At 49.1% G+C, this 20,205-nt stretch overlaps 1 protein-coding gene and 1 long non-coding RNA gene across 6 annotated transcripts in view; one reads left to right on the top strand and one right to left on the bottom strand.

Moving 5' to 3' along the window:
• The window catches only part of ANK1 (ankyrin 1), a 55,089-nt gene that overhangs the window by 12,023 nt on the left and 22,861 nt on the right, over positions 1–20,205 (top strand). For 2 of the 5 annotated variants that reach the window (XM_015648831.2, XM_015648829.2), the window contains exons 1-4: positions 12,495–12,548; positions 14,496–14,597; positions 18,310–18,408; positions 19,451–19,549. In XM_015648831.2, coding sequence (XP_015504317.1) covers positions 12,510–12,548; positions 14,496–14,597; positions 18,310–18,408; positions 19,451–19,549 — 339 coding nt within the window. In that variant the 5' untranslated portion in view covers positions 12,495–12,509. Of the gene's footprint in view, positions 1–6,287; positions 6,381–6,912; positions 7,040–11,566; positions 11,599–12,026; positions 12,166–12,494; positions 12,549–14,495; positions 14,598–18,309; positions 18,409–19,450; positions 19,550–20,205 lie in introns of those variants that run through there. The other 3 variants (XM_015648828.1, XM_015648827.3, XM_015648830.3) reach the window with 3 other exon arrangements.
• LOC107213923 lies at positions 11,180–12,869 on the bottom strand. Its single transcript, XR_001524837.2, has 3 exons — positions 12,427–12,869; positions 12,164–12,308; positions 11,180–11,409 (listed from the first exon to the last, which is right to left on the bottom strand). It is a non-coding gene; the product is annotated as an uncharacterized LOC107213923 (long non-coding RNA).

Genomic DNA, 20,205 nt, shown 5'->3' with positions numbered 1-20,205 from the left:
CTCAAGGGAGCTGAGCACCGAGCCCTGCTTCAGGCATTGACTCTGAAGGAGCCCAAAGCTGCTTCAGTGAGACTACGCTTGGGATGTTAGCTTCAGGTGCCTCTTCTACCCCTCTGCAGCTCCAGATGTGTTGGATACAGTGGATTTTCAGGAGTGAACATAAAGCTGAGCTTTAAACGCTGTGAAAATATGATATTGATCTGTCTGGGTAGTGTGCTACAGCCCCACAGTCAAGGGGCTGCTGTTGGTCCTCATTGTGAGTCTGTCAAGCTGTGTGTCCTGGGCAAAATTGCCCATCCTCCTCCTTGGGTGATGCAAAATGGCCCCTGGAAATTCATTGCTGTTCTGTGAACATTACTCATTTGGGTGACTCTAGCATCTCTGGGCAAAATCTGCTGAGGGGACAGGCACATGTGTGACTTACTCAGACATGCACATAGCAGATGTCCTTTGGGGGTTGGGAAGAGTGAGGGGGTGGTGTGTGTGTGTGCAGATAGGCACTTGAGACAGATGGGTAGTTTGATGAAGGAAAGCAGGTAATTCTGAGCACCCTGCCCATTCCTTGTGCTGTCACAGCAATAGACAGCCCTCAGACTTGTGATCTCAGGGCTGTTGGCCATTGCATACTAAAGGAGAAAATATTTTGTCAAACTGCCTGAACATGACAGAGCAAGGTCATTTGGGTGCAGGCAGGTGTAGTATTTAGGTACAGTGCAGACCTCAGAGACTGATTGGCTGAGAATAAAGGTATACTGAAAGTGTGGGGCAAAATCTGAGTTCTTACTCTCTGGCTTGATGCTCAGGAGCAGAGCAGATTTATTTCCAAGAGGAGCAGAGTGCAGCCTGCCAGGTGGGGACTATGCATTCATCTTTTCTCACAGGAGGTCAGTCGCTGCTGCCTCCAGGCATGTGCTGCAGCCAAGAGATGGCAATCTCTTGGTCTTGAGATTCCCAAATAGGCATAACATTTAGGCATCTCTCAGTTATCTGTAGATTTGCAGTTACAGCAGGACCAGTGGATCCAACAGGATCAATAGCTGGGGTGGATTAACTGTAGCCTGAGAAGAGTCTTGTTACATCTTTCAGTTTGGTGCCTGTCTGAATGAAAGCTGAAATCTGCACCATGAGCAGTAATTAAGAAGTGATTTGCCCTTGGCCCATATTGTGGGCATAATGCCAAATTCTGAGTTCCCAGAGATGGGAATTTTCAGATTCAGGCTGAGCTATGTGATGCTTTTTGCTCTCAGAACTGCCTAGTCTCTAAGAGGGGTCAAAGAATGAGTGCTAATCCTGTGGGTGAGATGTGTTCTGGTCCACTGGATAATAGAGCTGGATGAAGAGGTTGCTGAACATTTTTATCTGTGCAGATATCTTCTTTTCAGCCAGGATAGCACAGTACTAAGCTGTAGCATAAACAATGGGACATGAATACTCCTTTCCTTTGGGAGCTTTGCAACTCTTTCATGTCTTCACTCTGAGAATCTGACTTTCTGAGTTTTTATGCTTGAATAAGTATAAATAAGATCAATCAGTGTAATAACATTTTCAGTTGTGTTGCCTGGTTTGTTCTAATGATGAGCAAAAAGAGCAGTTGATAAGTTGTGGTAAGATGCCAGAGAGGCACATGCTATGAAGCTGTCTGTCTGCTCAGTATGTGTGCAGGGAGGGGGAAAAGGCTGCTGAAACGTCTTGGTTTGGGATTTAGACTGTTTCCTCTCCAAGAACTAAATTGTAGTTGTGCTGATAAAAGGCAGCTATCTCTCGGAGTAAGAGAGCAGTCTGCTTCACCTCCAAAGTCATGCCTTTGGAGGCAACAGTGCACAGTTCAAGAAACACAATCATAAGATCTATTCAATTTGTATTTCTGAATTTTCTTCAGGAATCTCACAGATCAAATAGTTCTGAACTGATAAATGACCACAAAATGGTATCTTAGATCAGGGCAATGACAGGAAGAGATTTCTTATTTCTAATAGCTGCTGAGCTTTGCAAACCCAGTCCATTGGATTTCTTTTCATTTGTTCTGTGCTTCTGCATGCCAGTTTTTAGACTGATTTGGAGAGAAGTACCTGTAAATTGGCTTCCCTGTCATGCCCCCAACAACAAAGGAGATGGAGAGGCAGCTAGAGAGCAAGGGCTAGAATCTCTGTGTACAGCAAATCTTTGTCCCACTCCCACCACACCACATTGCACAGCTCCTCCTCGGATGGAAAGGTGAAGAGCAGCTGTCAGTGTGTACCCCTCACATGCTTCCTCTGTTGCTCATGGCTGGTGATTCCAGCACTTCAGAAGCTGAGGACCAGCAGCACCTATGGACTTCCTGTTAAGCCACAAATTTCCATGCCAGAAGCCACAAACACCACAAGAAAGCAAAGCCTCAGCTGTGTGATGTTCTGAGGGCTGTCTGCTCTGAGCTGCAGCATCTATCTCAGCTCTGCAAAGCATCATTATCTACTTATTTATGTCTGCATCACTGCTGCTCTCTCCCAACAGGGAGAAGTGGCCTGACAGTGCCACTGTTTTCCTGTGTACCTGCTGTTAGCCATGGCTGGGCAGCAGTAGTGGAATTGCTAAACATTTAAATTATTAAGCTTCTGCTGTTGACTCAGCTTTAAAACTACATTGACATTTCCTGAGATAATAGCTTGCTGACTGGGACCTGTGAGCCCAGCTGGTCCTGGGAGCCTCAGCAGGTGACAGGAACACCAGGAATGTTTTCCTCTGTAAGGAGAAAAGGGACATGCTGGAGTGAGGTGAACCCATGTGTATCCATGTCCTTGCACCAGAGGGGTACTGCAAGTGCTCAGAGGGGAGCAGCTCCCTTCAGTGGCTGCAGCTCTGGACTCATCCTGGCATCATTTCTCAAGTGGCTGAGCTCAGGAGGGGCTGTGCTTCTTTCCCTGAGCAAAGGCACCTACGGCTTCCTAAAAATATTAAAGCTCATTTTTATGTTATTTACTCTTCTCCAAGGTGATGTGTTTAAGATTCTCTGCTGCACACATTGCACTCCTCATTCCCTTAAATGAAAGGAAGAACAGCTGAGGACAGACTGGCAGCAGCTAGCAAGTGCCTGGTTCTGGGCAATCACTTCTCTGGTTACATCACGCATACCAAAACGAGGAAGGAGCCTTGCATTCCTTCACAGCTACATCATCACTCAGCTGAAGAGTTTCTCCAAAGGTCAGAGGCAGAACTTCCTATCTTGGGGAAAAAAAAATAAAAAAAAATAAGGCTCTTTCTACAGAGACCTCTGCCTTCTGAATTTCTGACAGAGCTTCTCTTCACCCCTGACTCTGTCTGCAGTTGCTGCTGGAATTCAACTTCTCTCAGGTGTGAACCTGGAATGCAACGGCACTGAGGCACCAGGGATGCTGAGCCTGGTCCCAGGAGCTGTCTCAGGACTGCAGAGGGAGAAATTAGTTTTCATGTGGGTATGATAAGTATTACAGCATCCAGGGAACAGCACTTAAGAGAATACTGGAATCCTGGCTTGCAAAAAATCCCAAAAGCCCACAGGGGTGCCCAGAGGTTGTTATTTGGTATTATTCACTGTAATTCTTGGTCACTTCTTCTCATCATGAATTTGCTCTTTTTTAGACAATATTCCTATTTTTTTTTAGTGTAAATAATGTCCCTTTGCAGAGCTACAGCTTAACTGTGTATTAGCTTTTGTGAGTATAACATGACACTGAGTCCACCTTCAGTTGTCTCTGAAGCCTTTATGTGACAATCATATGCTCAGCTATCACTTAGGAGAGGAAGCAGAATAAAATCTTGGGGAATGAGAAACCCAGACAATCTCAGTTCAGCATCTGGAAACAGGTAAGTGTTCAGAAGCTGCCTAAGACCTTATTTTTTTGAGATGCTTTCATGAACATGGAAAGAGCTTTTGGAATTAAAAGCTGATCATTTATTAGAGTTGTATTTATATTTTTCAAGCTCTCACAGGCTGATTTCTCAAACATGGCTGTGCCCATAGTGCTGGCTTATCCAGAACTGCCAGGATGTTCCTATTAGATATAACAGGCACGATAATGGTGATAAACTGCTATTAAAGCAAGTTGTTTGAGGTCTGAGTTTTCAGCACTGATACATGAAACTCACCTGTCTACAGTTAGGGGGAACTTTTGGAGATGCCTCAGGTGAAGTGGTAATGTGTGAATGAGACCTATTAGAAGCACCAATGGGAAGTGTTCAGGAAATTACAATTAACAAGGGACTGCAATTAATGGAGCAAAGAGACCAGTTTTCTTATAGATGGAGCCTGCACCAGCTTCACAAACAGCCTGGGAAATAAATGTTTTTTAGTGTGTTACATACTCAAGGCAAAGTGCTCTTTTCTCTCCCATCTTCAGGGAAGGGAGAAAACAGACAGGTACCTCCTGCCTCACAGGATCTCCTTCACTCGTGCTTCCAAAATCACTTTACTTCTAGAGCTATGTGACTAATAGTAGTATTAATGCTATGAACTCCCTACAGTTGCCTCAAGGTCCATGGGTCTGCTGCAGCCTGTGATTTGCCAACCCATGTGGATGTCACCAACAGCTGAGGATACCTCAGTGACCTGAGCTCTGAGCAGTGGGGAAGTTGCTGAGGGCTGTTTGCAGGCAAAAACTCCTGGTCTTAGTGGGGAAGCAGAGATTTTGTGGCTTGGCCAAACTTGCCAGGAACATACCTAAAGGTAATGTTTCTATGTCAGAGGATCTCTGACCTGCACTCATGTTGTATTTAGACACTTCTCTCATTCCTCACTGTAGTAGAAAGGTTCTGCCTCAGTGGTGGGGACCTGGGGCAATTCCATCTTACTGTGTCTGCCGAGGCACCATGTGGTCACTGTTCCAGACTCCACAGTCACCACAGCTGCTTCCTACCCTGCACACAACCATGGGCCTTCCTTCCCTGCACCTCGCTGTGCCTGTGGGCAAAGGGTGTGTATAAGAGAGACCTGTGCTCCCTCTGGCATTGTACAGGGCTTACCTGTCCCCTCTCCATCCTTGTGGAACGTATGAGGCATCACTGGATTGCCAGAAATATGTAGGACTGAGCCAGTCTGAGACTGGCTAAAAGGTTTGCTGCCCCAGGGATTGTCCCATGCTTGAGATTCCCTGTTCTGGGTTTGTGAAAGTCACCACTGCCAGAAGCTGTACAAAGCAAAGCCAAACTGAATGTCAAAATGAGGGGGGGTGGTGGGTGGTGAGGGTGCAATCTCATGGGCACTGTAACGCTGCTTTCCCTGAGGGGTGCTAGGAGGTAAGCCCAGTTGGACTGTAGGGCACAGGTCAGGGCTCTGTCAAGTGTATACACTCTCCTGATGGATGCAGGATCTGGAGGAAGTTTGTATTTTGCTGAGGAAAAAACTTTGAATCAGTTCATGAGATCTTGCTGTTAATGGCCTGTGTCAGGGTGTGGACTTGTGTTTGCATTCATGACATGCAGCTATGGAGCTGGGGGGAAGCAGGATCTGAGGCACTGATAGACACTGACTCTGTAAGTTCAGAGCAGCACAACTTTTTAGAGAAAATGTATGGTGCCAGCCAGCCATCAGTTGCAGTGCCCATCCTTCTGGCAACAAACATTTGAGCTCTACCTGAACTGAAGGTGGAGTATGTTCTATTTCAAATATCAGAAGGAATCTAGACTGTCAGTGAAGTACTGAATGACTCTGGACAAAGGGAAGGTGTTTTCCCTAGACTGAGGTAAGGACTCTGCTTTGCTCTAATGCTAAACTTGGTCTTTGCTCAGTATAAAAATATCAATTTCTATGTAATGCAAAGCATTTTGCCATCCTAACATGGTCTATTGATCTATTTTTCCTGCCTCTCAGTTCATATAAGCTTTTCTGGTGGTGGGCTGTGCTGTTTTATAGGAATTCCCTAGAGAGATACAGCTGGAAAAGCAGTTTTTTCTTTGTCACAAGCTGTATTTATCTGTGTACTGCCCAAGCCCTTCCAGGTGTGATCACCTCATGGCTGTGCATTCACTGGTTTGGCCCCAGTGCCTGGCTGGAAGCACCTTGGCATTCTTGACCCTGTAACTGGCACAAAGGGCCAGGTGGGAGGTAGCTGGAAATAGAAACCAAGCTGTGTGACTCCCCTGCAGCACCCCAAATCCTTTGCCAAGATGGGACAGGCAAAGCACTAGCAGGAGGGCTGACTGCTGCCAGCCAGGCAGTCATTGCTCCACAGGGTCACCCTCAGCTGGAGCACAAGGAAAGGGGGGGACGGGAGCGGTCTCCAGGACGTCTGTTCCTTTGGACAATTGGTGTGACTCCCTTGCGTGTCTTTCAGAGAGGGCATGCACCAACCACTGTGGACCCCTTGCCTTCTTGCTGCAAGCAAGGATCTCCTGAAGGGATGCTGGAGCAGGAGTCTGCTGTGCAGGTAGAAGGGGGGAAGGGGCGCGTTCATTGTATCGTAGTGGGCTCTAGGCCCTACAAAGAGCCTGGAGCTGCTGTCACTAGACCTCATTTGCCACTTCAGTTCCATCTCGGTGTCCTCCATTTGGGATTGTGCCCAGCCAAGGTCTGCAGGGACCTGTGAAAAACCTGAGGTCTTCTGCTCACTGTCTCCAGCCCAGCCTGCTTTGTGTGGCACAGACCAAGAGACGGTGTGGTTCTGGCCACAGAGCTGTTTCATTTTGCTTTGAATTGCTGAAGTTTCATCTTCCTTTGTACGATTTGAAGAGCAGGGTTCATGACATGGGCTCCTCCCTTTTAACAGCTCACAGATGTGTTTATGAAATGTGGCTCAGGCATAACATTCACTAAACACTGTGCCCAGCCTGGCAACTCTCCCCAAGTTCCTGACGTGGGACAACCCATAATCTCCAGACTCCAGACAGGAGCTTCCTTGTTGTGCTGGCTTGTAGTCAGGTGTGTGAGTGGTGATAGGGTGCAGTCCTACTGCTGATAAACCTCTTCCAGCCTGCTCATGCTTGGTTCAGCATTCAGCATAAGCAGGCTGATCAGAGCTGCAGACCCTGCCTGTCCAGGGTGAGCTGACCTTCTCTTGCAGTGATGACATGCTTACATTGCCTGAGGGTGAGTACTTGGGAATGGTCAGGGGTTCCTTGGGCAGCAAAAGAGGAGAGGAATCAGGTGAGCTGGTTTGCATGAGGGAATTTATTCTGGCTGGTAGTATGAACTTCAGTCCAAAGGTAATGCCTCTTCTCCCCAAACAGCTGCTGCTAAATGACTTCAGTCTGGCAGGAAGGGTTTGCTGCCCTTCTTAGGTCATTGGTAACTTGCCTAAGGTCATCTTCATCCATCATCAGGAGCCAGTGACAGTGCCTGGCATTGAAACCTCAGTTCTGTATTTGCTTGTCCTTCTCACAACTACTTTATGGGAGAAGGGAGGTGCCCCAGGTGTTGTTTTTTTGCAGTATTGTGATGGCAAACATCGATTCCTATTCTGTCACCTTTCCTGTGACGTTCACTTTCTGCCCCTGCGGAGTCCTGGGACAGGTGCACAGGATGATGTTTCTCTCTCAGCACAGTGCTGTGCTAGCTCTGTGTGGAGCAGGTGGCTGTGCTGCAACGGCTTTGCTTGCATTCCTCACCAGGGACCTGCTGGCAGAGATATATCACCGGGCCTGTGCTTCTGGTGCTTTTCTGTCAATGCTTTCTTCCCTGCATGGCTTCCAGAGGCTGCACCCGAAGTGCTGGCCAGGCAAGCATGACTTAAGGCTGAAGACAATAAATTTATGGTAGCCACAGCACAAGGACTGTACTGTGATGCCATCCAGCATGCAGATGCCAACAGAAAAACCCCCTTCTAAGTGCTTTTGTTCATGTAGGCAGGCAGAGCAGGTGTGGACTAGTCCTGCTGGAGGAGAGGTAGGGAATGAGTCAGAACAGACTGCAGAAATCAGGAGCAGTTTGTAAGCGTCACTAGGAAAGAAAAGGAACCTACTCCACAAGGCACCAGGGCATACCCTGATTGTATGATCTGGACTCCAGCACCTCACTGAGCATGAGGGCACTGACAGAGCCCAGGGCAGGTTGAGGCCGATGCTGTGTCTTAGTCCCAGGCTAACATCAGGCAGGCTTAGAGCATGTCTCTGTCTCCCTCCTTGCACTGCCAGCATGCTAGAGCCCTCTCAGCTCCCCAGTGTTTATTGCACAGACCTGTCTGAACCATGTCATGGTCCAAAAAAAGTGGTGCATCGGGAAAGTAGGAGATAGAACGCAGTTGCTGTGCTGCTGCATCTCTCTCAGCAGCTGTAGATGTTGTTATGTTATTAGATGTAGTGCCTGAGCAAAGAGCTCTCATTTATTGTCTTCAGTCACAGTCTATATATTTTTTGATGAGGTAAAAATAGCTTTTCTTTTTCAGGATATGCAGAGAGCAGAGGCTCCTGCTAACATCAAAGGAGAGTGACAGCTTTCCCCGGGTGTGTGTGGCCTCAGCTGGCAGGAGCAGTAGCTGTGTTAATTCTTTCGTCGCTTGGGCTCTGTGTGAAAGGAAAGATGTTCTGGTCTCCTTTTCCCATTCAGGTCTCTGGACCAGCCCCTGTTTCACCCTCCACTGCTGCTGGATCCAGCACTGTACTTCAAAGGGAAAATGATATTTTGCAGAGGACAGCACAAGATCTAGAACATGTTACTTAGAAAACCCATTAGGCAGCAGACAGGCACTGCAGGCCTTCATAGAGCTGTGGGCTGTAGCCCTCCAGGGGATTCTCATCAGAAAGATCAGTCTGCTGTGTAGGGGCAGCTTCTTGCTGCCTTGCTCTGTGCAGATTAAGCTGTTTGTGATATCTGCCCTCCTCACAGTTCTGAACCTGCTCCAGCTGGAGCAGCCAGCAAAGGGGACCCATGAGCAGGGAATGAAGGAGCCAAATGGCAACACAGATGTCATCTGTATCTGAAAATGCTCAGCAGGGACTGAGTTGACCTTGAGCCTCACCTGTACCACCAGTGACAGTCCAGAACTACCTCTCCTGCTAAGGGTGCACAGAAATGGGCTTTCCAAAAGCTCATTACTCATGATTATGTAATGGTGGAGGATTGTGCATGGTGGAGAGGCCAGTCTGATGCTGAGGGAAAGCTTGCCCTCTCTTCAGCACCAGAAAAATGCTAATTGACAGGTTGGTTCCCTTCCCACAAAAATGCCAGGGGTCTGCCTTCCCTCCTCCTTCTACTTTGGGATTTCTCCTTTGCCACTTGTGCCAAGTTCTTCTCCAGCTCTGTCCTTTGCATGGGAACACGAGCAGATCTTTCACTTCCTGCATGCTCTGATTTGCCTGCTGCAAGATGGTTGAGCTCCCCCTTGCATCCTGCTCTGATCCCTGCTGGGCATATCAGCCTCTGTGCTATGTGCTTTGGGGCTGTTGTGAAATCTCCAGTAAGCAGAAAGGAGCATGGACAAAGGGTTTACTCAGGCTGGTGCATGAAATGAGAACAAACTCACTTGGCAAATGCCTTCCAGAGATGACTTCTTGTGCCTTGACTCTCATCAGTCCTATTAAGGTCTGCAGACCTGTGCTAAATCATGTGGGCAGAGGTGAGGATGATGGGAGAATAGAACTTAGGCATATGCATTTTTCTGTCTTGAGTCATGTGGATAGGGGTGAGGATGATGAAAGAATAAAATTCAAGCATTTGGATTTATCCTTTCGTCAGATGAATTTTCCCAATGCTTTTTCTTTTTCTTCTGGGTTTGCAGTATCTGCCTGTTCTCTGTGCTCTGCTGGCTGACTGCCTGAGCCTTTGCTACTGTGGCCTCTCTGGAGATGCTGTATTCTGCTGAATGCTGCCTTCTACTCAGAAGGCAGAAACCTGCCAGTAGATTTTGCTTCTGCTGCAGGGCCCACTGAGAGCATCCAGTTTCTGTTAATACAGACAGGAGAGTAAGTTCCTGTAAGACAGACAGTATGGCTTCTGTTTCTGAGCATTTTGAGGTGAATCTCCTCATCTTCCCTGATAATCCTATGGGGACCCTAGGTGTTATCCCTACCTGCTCTTAATCTTAGCAGCTCTTTTATTGTGTTTTGAAGACTGACAAATTCTTCTCATCTGATGAGAAGGGATTGAGGTTATCACCTGCAAAACTGTGTACTTGATATCTGCAAGGCAGAGAGGTCCAAATGAGCATTGGCTCCAGAGACATCCCTAGGTTGGACATTAAGGTCAACCACTACACTGATGTGAGTTTCTGGTGTTTCTGCTGGAAATAATGCCTCAAAGGTGAGGATCATGCCCACTGTTCGACACAAGCCCACATGAGCAAGGAAATGTCCAAGCAAATGGCAAAATGTGCATTGCCCTTGGCGAGGGTTTATCACATGTCCTCAGCTGGCAGAGCTGACTTTAGGTTCCAGAACACTGGCAGCAATAGCTGGAAGTAACTGAATGACCTCTGAGGTGTGAGTTGGACCTTTCCAGAGCATCTAGACAGGATGCCCATGGCAGTATATGGCTTGGTGCCAGGATTTGGGTTTGCATCTCACTGCCAGTCCTGGGGTTCTTTGGCTCTTGGAGTGACTGCTGCTGCCCAGCCTTCAGGTGTTTCCTTGCTGGACCTCCTGTCTGCTGCTCCATGAGTCTGTGTCAGCTTGGCTGAAGAGACAAGTGGGCAGACAGGGTAAAGAGGAAAATGCAGCAGGAGTGTGTGCCGGGCTGGAATAGAGTGGTGAGCTGCTTCTTGACTGTCTTTGTGTCCCAGAAAACACTGTGAGATCCAACATGAGTCCCTGAACTCATTTGTACTTGGAAATCATCTATTTATAGCATGTACCAGCTCATACAGAGTGGGCTCCTGCTAAGTGTGGCTACCTTTAACAGGAGGAGGCAATGCTGATACCCTCCCTTTTTTTATCAGTGATATGCAGCAGGAGCTGGTGAGAGCTCCTCCCTGGGTGTGGGTGGGAGCAGGCACTGTCAGAAGAGATTAGAGCAGGACACTAACTGCAGCCAGAGACACAGCAGGCTTATGAACCTCTGACTGCAGCCCTCAAGATCCAGCCTGAGCCTCTGGTTTGACTTCCCCTTTGCTTATTGCCTTGGCCATGGCTACAATGCAATATGCTCATGTGGTTCCAGGCTAATGGCATTAATGCTTTGAGAGCAGGAGGACACCTAGGAAAAGGAACAGAAGAACCCTCTACTCAGGGCCAGGAGAGCGTGTAATGAGAAAAAATTTACTCTGACCCCAGGAAAGAGTAAAAAGGTAGACTGTCAGCAGACAAGGGGAGATTTTATTTTCCTGAAGAAAAAGAAAGGGGAGTAAAAGCACAGCCTGATGTACTGTGCTATGTTTTTGACTTTAGAAGGTCTTGAAGCACTTAATGAAGTCCAGATCTGAGGCTTCTCTCTTGCAGAATTGCTGGCAGCAGCCTCCTGACACTTCACAGCTTGGATGTCTGCAAGTCTGTAGAGCATGATGCCTGTGTATAGGATTTAGCAGCCACCTAAGAGTGCAAGAGGTACACAACAGCAAGTAAGGCAGCTTATTTTCTCCTCCAGAATATCTCCTTCCTGGAAAATTACTAGGAAGGCAAAGGAGAATGGAAAAAAACTCTGCAAACTCCAAATAAAGGAAAATCAGCAGGGAGAGTTTCTGCATCTGGAAGCAGTTGCTGTATGTTCTGGGGCACACAGTGAGTGACTGTGTGTACATGCAGCACGGCTGTGCTGCGCTTTGTGTGCGCTTGTTCGTGGGTGGTGAAAACAGTGCAACGCGTGTGTCGGTGGCTGGGTGAGGAGTTGGGATGGTGCTGACTGGGATATGTGTGTGTCTCTTCTCCATGTGCACATCTACTCGTGTTCATGGGATCTCTGCATTTCTTGCTGTCAGTGCTCCCTTTTGCTGAAATTCAGGACACGGCAGTGAGCCAGCCTGTGCTTCCATTTCCTGGGGAGCGAGTTGCCCTGAGCAATAGGCAAGCAGTCCCATTGTGCAGCCTGGCATCAGGACAGTGTGACTGTGGATCTGCTTTTACCATTTGAGGGGAGCTACTCCATCTTCTCTGGTGGAATATGTGGTCAGATTGCTGACGCCCTGCATCTCTCTGTGCATCTCTGGAAGGTACATGCTGAGCATGGCGAGCAAAAGGACAGCACCTCTGACACATTCCAGCCTTGACATGTTTTCCAAGGCCTGGGCCCCAGCATCCAGAAAGTCAGGAGGGAACCCCCAACCCTCTCCTCTGTGGCAGGAGTTACCTGTGAGTTGCCAGGCTCCTGGGCATATCTGTGGGGCTGCTTTTCCTCTGCTGTTCGTGAGGTGGTACCTGCAGCTCTGACCCCCTCCCTGCGCTTGGCAGCAGTCATTTGCTTTCCGGAGATGGCTTGGTATTAAATATCCTGTCTGACACAATAATGGAGAGAAAATGAACAAATTCCATTAGCAGTTGGCGATCCCTGCAGGGTTTGCATTGGAGAGAGGACGGAGCCTGTATTTTTAGATAGAATGCAATGTAACTTACTGGCTCTCTCAAAGCTGTGGAGTAGATAACCAAGGAGGGAGAGAGGGGACACCAGGCTCAGGTTTCAGCCGAAGTGCCGGACTATGGCAGCACGAAAGGGCAGGTCCGGTCCAGACGTGGCTGTGAGTATTCAATACACTTCTTCTTCACACCCACAGAGACTTCTGCTTTGCTTTTCTGCTTGCTTTCTGCTTGTAGTCTCTGCTGCTGGGTGTGCTGGGGCTTTGGGAGCCACTTTACTGCAGGGCCATGTAGAGTTTTATCATTTAATCTTCAGAGCTCCATGTGTGTTCCATAGATGACAGAGCCTGGCTGAGCTGTGCTTTGAATTTCCAAGGGTTTACTGCCTTGTTGGTCCTGACCTGAGAAGGAGAGGCTTCTAGCAGTGTCTGGAGTTGGAAAAGCTCTTTGCATTCAGCCTGTTGCTTGAAGCTGTCACTGTTCCCTCACTGGACCCCAGACGGCACGCAGAGCTCAGAGCGTGAATGTGCACTTCTAAGCACAGCACCGGTGTTTCCTTCTGGCTCTTGCAGTTGATCCTTCTGTGTGAGCAGAGCACTGAAGTGCTGTGTCTCCTCTGTGTTCACAGCCTTCCAAAGCCACAGCTCTGCTGTGAATCTGGGGGCTCTTCCTTGATAGACGGGGCTCTCCTCTGAGGTGGAAGCAAGCAGAGCCAGCTGGCACGGGAGGTCATGCGATCAGCACGTGTTCCCCCCGCACGCGGAGGCTGAGCACCGTGATGTGGCATGGTGGTGCTGCCCTCCACCACCTGTCCTTCTGACCCCTGGGCAGCCCCAGAGGGGCCATGGCACTCTGCCACTGTAGAGGTAGCCTGGCCTGAGCTCTGTTCCTGGTCCAGCAGGGCCAGGTCACCCTGTTTGTGAGCCTTACCTCTACAGCAGGGAACAGGGTCCTAATGGGCCCAGGGCATGGCTGCCTTTCTCTGTGGTAGGAGTGTCAGGCAGAAAAGTTGAACTGGGGAGGCAGATGGAGAAGACCAGAAAGCATCTGAGTTGTGCTGCTTCAAAGTCCCAATTCAAATGTCTGAGACTGCAAAGAGAAGAGAAGAGAAGAGAGGAGCCCTGAACCTGTGTGGTCCATCATCCATCCCAGTGCTTTTGTCTCTGGCTGTGTTGATTCCAGGTCTTGGCCAGGAGCTTCCTAATCCTGGATGCTTCTCTGCAACCAGGCTGTGGGCAATACAGGATGGCTTGGGGTGGCAGCTCTCCTAGCACAGGAGGTCCCTTGGTCAGTCCTGATGTGAGTGGTACAAAAGGGGTTTTAATTTTCTCTTGGAGCTGAGGACAGAGGAGTGTGTCCTGTACCCATGCCGTAGATGTCTTGTGGCTCTTGGCTGTGGAGAGCCCTTTGGGCTGGCCTGAGCAGGCACATACCAGCTCCAGTTACCACCAGTGCAAGTTCCCAGACTCACAGACCCACATCACTGCATTTCCACCCTCTTCTCCAGCTTCTAGTGTGCCATGCCATTGTCTCCATTTGCTGCCTCACTCTGCTGAGTAGTGTTGCTAAAAGGATTGCTGTGCCTTGCCTGGGCTGGCTGTGGTGTAGCAGGGAGGTGCTGTCAAAAAAGAGAGTTGTGACTTTCACAGCTGTGAGGTGCTGAGCTGGGGCCGTTGTCCCTGGTGCTGGTACCCGAGCTCAGCAGTGTTGCTATCCAGTGGCTTCTGGAGGAGGGTAGGGGTGGCCTCACTACAGCTCCATCAGTGTAGTTCTTCAGCCCAGGCACAGAGGGGTTTCCTGGGCCAAGGGAGGCTGTTGTGGCAGGAGCTCCCTCCCTACTGTCCCCATAGTGTGGTGGGATGAGCTGCAAGACCTTCTGCCCCATTATCTGGATGCTCTTCACTTTAAGTCCAGGTCCCGGCCCTTCTTCCTGTCTGATTTGAGGCACCTTAGTCTGTCCCAGCAATTCCCACTGTGACTTGCCTGGCCTCTGCCTTTTCTGCTTGGTCTGTTATGTTCTCTGCAGCTGAGTGAAGAATTGACCCAGTGCTGGTGGTGGGGGAGAACAAGGGGCTCTGAGTTTCATGCTTTTTCTTTTTGTCCCCAAGGCTGATGCTGCAACCAGTTTCTTGAGAGCTGCAAGATCTGGGAATCTGGACAAAGCCTTGGATCACCTCAGGAATGGGGTAGATATTAACACCTGTAACCAGGTAGGTGAAACACAAAGGGTTTCTGGTACTATCATGTTCATGTGAAAATGTGGCTGACCAGAGGGCAGACCTGGAGCAGTTGTCTTTGGGGCCAGGAGAGCAGCAATAGCTATAAAGATCTGGGGACCCTGGATGTACTGGCTGGAGATGAGGTCCTTTAGTGTGGCAATCAAATGGGACAATTGCAAAGAGCTCAGATGCTCCTCAGAGGGCAGAGCAGATAGCTGTGAAGAGTAGTGCACAGTGGCTGGAACATCACAGGAATGGCTCTTGGGGGTTATTTCTCTTGGCTACATTGCTGCAGTGCCGAGGCTTTTGGATTCCTAGAAGCTGCAGTTTATCACAAGCAGTGAATGTTTGCAAAAAGCCATTTGCAGTGGTTTGGGAGATGTTGTACAGGAGGAGCCCTCCCATGCTGCAAAGAAACAGGTTTGTACAGGAGCAAAGAGCTGCAAGCACTGAGGATTTGTTTGCACATCATCATCAGAACATTTTGTATCTGTGTAGCTGCCAAATGCAAGTGGCTGAGCCTGAATTGGGGCAGATGCTGTAGGGACAGATTCAGGGGGCTTAGGCTGAGCAGGGGGAGCAGACAGGCTGTGCTGTCACTGCTTTCTGGAGCAGTGGTATTGCTGGGGAGGCTGACTCAGCAGGTAGCACAAAGGCACACTCATCTGTTTCAGTATCAAGTCCCTGGACCAAGTGAAGTTCAGACCTACTGATCTGTGCAGTGCAGTTACTGGGGACAGGTTCCCACAGGGCAAGCAGAGTGCACCATGGATGTTCACTCATTTCCAATAGCAAGCCTAAAAGTAGAAGGAGGATTTCTAAGTCCACTGGTCCTGTAACGCTCTAGCCCAGAGGGATATGGGGGTCTGGAGAGGGCTCTGTAAAGAATTACAACAGGGTGACTCATGCACAAGTTAAAAATGATGGCTTTGAACTTCTTCCTCACCAAAAGTGATGGTCTGTCATCAGCTCTCTCCACTGGCTGGCTTCAAGTCCTGTTTCGAGCCAGATTTCTGATGCTGGTGAAGGCACTTAACACTTTGATGGAAAGACAATGGCTACAGCAGTATGAGGGTCTTCTCCCAGTGATGTCTTTGCACTGGTTCCTGCCATCTCCCTGAGGTTAGATGGCACTTTGGGGTTTCCTTCTGAGGAATATCAGACCTGTGGGAAAGGTCCAACCTCACATGTCCTGTATAGAATAAAGAGGGATATATGTGGTCAGACCTATCCCACAGGCCCTGTATTCTTACTCAAGTTCAGAGACCTTTACATGCCATCTGATCTTCATCCCGCCGATTTCACCTCCTTCATTGCTGCATCAGTGTCTTCATCATCCACCTTTCATGTTTCAAGTTCTGACATGGTCCCATCTCATCCACGAGGAGCTGGAGGACTGAGGATGAGTGCACCTTGCTGCCAGGACTCCAGCCAGCTGGGAACAGCACTGTGATGGCATGTGGGTGCCCAGAAGATGGTCTTTGTTGAGGTGGCCAGTCCTGATGGGCAGTCCAGAGCAGGTCCCTTCTTTGCGACAGGCTAAGTGCAAAGTCTCCGTGTTATTCTGTAGGGCTGCATTTGTCACATTTATAGCCAGTGACTGGGATTTCTGGGAATTATTTGCAGCATTTGGTGAGGAAAATAAAGCCCCTTTCAAATTACACACATCCTGTGGCAGTTTTGGGTCGGATGAGCTGTCCAGCCAAAGCAAATGTGCAAAACAGCCTGTACTGTTGCTGGAGCAGAAATACTGATGGGCCATCAATGGAAAAAATCTTCTGTGCTTATTGCACAACTATTTGTTACAGGTTAATCAGATTTGTCACAGGTTTATAGCATTCAAAAGGTTATTTATGAATCCTTTGTGTAGAAGGGGTTATGGGCTGAGTGGAGCAGCTGAGCATCTGTGGTCGTGCTCTCAATTTGTTGGTTAGTGAGTGTGACTGAGATAAAGCTTCCATGTCTGTGGCCACTTATCACTTATCTGACTTGTGAGCTCACAGAGGTCAGGGTGTCAGTGATTATCTATATGGGATTGTGTAGGTGTGTCTTCATCAAAGAAATGGGCTTGGCCAGAGAGGATGGACTCAGTATAGCCAGACATGGCTGGGAAGCATTTCCTTTCAATGGCACTGTTATGTGGGTATTACAGCACTCCCACTTCATTTCCCCTTGGAAGCAGACTTTTTGTGCTTGAGGCTTGATAGAACTCTGGAATTGGGGTGCTGAGGAGGCCTGTGGGTTTTTAGATTTTTGCTCTTTGTACTGAAATCAGAGTTGAGCAAAAGAATCTGCGACTCTTCAGCTATGATCCTGGGCAACTGCTGCTTTGAGTGGAAAAGAGTGGAAAACCCTTTTCCAGTCTGGCAGCACTCTTGAAGCAGTTCGGAGTTTAACTGGAGTGTTGAAGGTTGGAACTGAGCCTCCCTGGGCGTTTTCTGCTCCCCTACCCCTATATTTAGGTGGGGATGAAGCATTTATGTGAAGTGACCTTCCAGTCAGGAATTGAAACACATGATTGCAAGGTGGAGTACTTGGGCAGGAGCAGGTGTCCCTCTGCCATGAAACAACTCTGTGTAGGGGTGAGTAAACCTAGCATATCCACCTGGGAGAAGTGAGAGACAAGGAGAAAAAGTGGCATCTGAAAACACCTGCAGTTATTTAACCTCTCTTTCAGCAAATATCCCAGCCCGTTGGTTCACATCTGGGAAGTGGAAGAGGTGTCAGAAATAACAGAGCAGAAGCCATTTTAGTAGCCTTGAGGATGCTGTCTGGTCTGACAACCCAGGGATGCTAAAGGAGCACTGGCCAGTCCTCTGCTCTTCAGGTTCCATGTGTAGGAAAAAGGCAAACTAAACTGGGGCACCTGCAGAGTTGCTCCTGAGAAGTGACTTTAGCTCTTTGGGAGCTTCCTGAAACTGGTAGAGCTTAACAGTGATACAGCCAACACCTTCTCTACACTCTTTTCTGAAGCTGAATTCTGGGGGAGCAAAGCCCACCATGGGCTGCAAGATGAGGTACTGTTGGTCAGTCTGAAACACAGGGAGAAGCCAGCTTCTGGCCTGGAAGCTCACAAACTAAACAAAGTGAATTAAATTTGGCTGCTGCTTGATAAAATGATTGTCCCAAGCAGGGCTTCTCGTCTGTCTGTGTAAATGTTTAAGATTCGTATGTGCACTTAGCAGCAGTGGTGCATCCTTGCTCTGGGCTGTGCACAAAGCTCAGCTCTGTGCTTTAGGTGTGAAAAACCTGACTGTAAGGAGGGGCACCCCATGGAAAGTCACTTGAGCAAAGACAGGAGTTGACATAAGGGGTGTACAATGAGCAGGTAGGACTGAAGCAGTTCTTGTGCCTCAAGCACATAAACACTGAGCTGTGGTACCACCCACCCGTAGGAAATCGCCTACGTGGGCTGCATGTTTTGCTCATGGAGAAACCTCCAGCATTAGTCAGCAACTCAGCATTCAGCTGTGTGAAGTTTTCCTGGCAGCATGGAGCTAGCTGTTTATGGCACCAAGGCTGGATGTCAATGCAGAGCTCAAGGACAGGGCAATCGCTCCTGCCCCCTCCAGCCTGGACTTTCTCCAGCATGGGCCAAGTTCCCACAGTCTTGTCTGCACAGGAGCTCAGAATAGGGTGCTCCCCAGAGAGCTCCATCCCCAGATGATGACTAATTCCCCATTCCCACCTTTGCTTCCTCCAGAATGGGCTGAACGCCTTGCACCTGGCCTCCAAGGAGGGCCATGTGAAAATGGTGGTGGAGCTGCTGCACAAGGAAATAGTGTTGGAGACAACAACCAAGGTAAGGACAAGGAAGTCTGGCCACACTGGTCACAGCTCTGCATCCTGCCATTACTGCAGACACACCAGCAGTAGCTGAGCAGTGATCATGCTGTTTGCTGTCAGCCCCCAGAAAAACTGTGCCAGTGGCAGTGCTGCTGGGCTGGGCCCTACGACCAGGCTCTGGTTTTAGCACAGGCTTGACATCTCTAGGTGGGTGGGACGTGCCTCTCCCCTGTGGGGGTCATTGTGGACTTCAGAGGGGAGTAACATAAACTACAACATGTGCTAGTCCTGTCTTACTAAAATCTCCTCCTGGCACGGGCTGCTGCCCCAGGGCAGCCCCTGCATGTTCCAGCGCTAAGATGGCCTCGACACCATTGTCACAAGCCTGGAGATCTCTGGTGCTCTGTAAATAACATCTTGTTCTCTCATGCATCAGCACAGCAGGTGTGTTTCTCACTTGATGACAAGCAAGACAACGGCACAAGCAAGCAGGGCTGACAAATGAGCAGCCTCCATCACCAGCTGAAGGGCTGCGAGAACAGGAGGAGGCCTCAGTTGCCACCTCCGTGGTGCTCTGGCAGGGTTCTGGACACAGAGCAGAATCTGGCATTCTGCCACACCACCCAAAGGCACAAGTCAGAAGAACCTGTGTGTGTGCATTTTCCAGCCTGCTCATCATCTCTTATATTTGCTGGGATGCCTTGGCTACCAGGATATACACTGCAGTTTTGCCTGAAGAGTGCCAGCTCAGCTCCCCCAGCCTCCCTCCCCCAATCTCTCAGTGCTGGAGATGCACAGTGCCTGACAGTGCATAAAGCTTCTGCTGCCAGTATCTTCATGGGAGAGAAGAAATCACTCTCTTCCCTGGCCAGCAAATGGGAAGGGTGGCTGGTTGGTCTAAAGCAGGGATGGAACATGGAGTGAGAGCTGCATGGCCTTCTAAAGGTTTTTCTGGCCAGCTGCTCTGATTGCATGCCTGTTAGCACATGTCAGGCCCATCCTTCCCTGGCATCCTGGGTTGCTTCAGCCCCTGAGCACTGTCCTGTGGTGTCTTTCAGAAGGGAAACACAGCCCTGCACATTGCTGCCTTGGCTGGACAACAGGACGTGGTCCGGGAGCTGGTGAACTATGGGGCCAACGTCAATGCCCAGTCCCAGGTAGGGTGACCTGCTCTGAAACAGAAAAGCACCCATCATGTGTGATGGTCGTGTCCTCATGGTGGGAACTGTGCCCAGCATGGGTATTTCAGTAGCCCTTTGCTGTTTCTTTCTAGTCTTGTTCAGGAGCAAGGACTGCTCTGCCAAGAGACTCCTGAAAAGAGACAAGGGTGCAAATGGGGTGGAGGGAATCTTGAGGCACATGAGGAGACCAGCATGGTCTCTGTTGAGGGAGTCCCTGTCAACACATCCAAGCATACTGAACTTATCCTGGGAGGACTCATCGCCGATGCCTCCCTGGTAAAGCTTTGAGATCTCCAGCAGCCCACACAGTTAAATGTGCTGTGCTTCCTTCACTCTCTCTTCCTTGGGCCTGAAAGGGCTGAAAGTTCTTCAGATTTTGCCTGATGGGACAATTGTCCCTGAAGCTAGAGACAATACTGGCAGTAAGCAGAAGGCAGTGTCTTCTGGCTTGACTCTTATGAAGCATTGCCTGCTTTTTTCTGGATATGTGGAGCCTTGAGCTCCATCTCTCTGTGATTGTTCCACTGTTGCCAGTTTTGTTTTTTTTTTCTTTTCACACCCACAATAGATGTTTCTGCCCCTGTTCACTGACCTGGGAGTGTGGGCGTTGATGGGGGTGTAGGTCTTCAAAA

Source organism: Parus major, chromosome 22 (assembly GCF_001522545.3).
Source record: "Parus major isolate Abel chromosome 22, Parus_major1.1, whole genome shotgun sequence".
NCBI classification, from domain to species: domain Eukaryota; kingdom Metazoa; phylum Chordata; class Aves; order Passeriformes; family Paridae; genus Parus; species Parus major.
The sequence above is the reverse complement of the archived record's forward strand: the minus strand, read 5'-3'. Positions and strand labels throughout refer to the sequence as shown.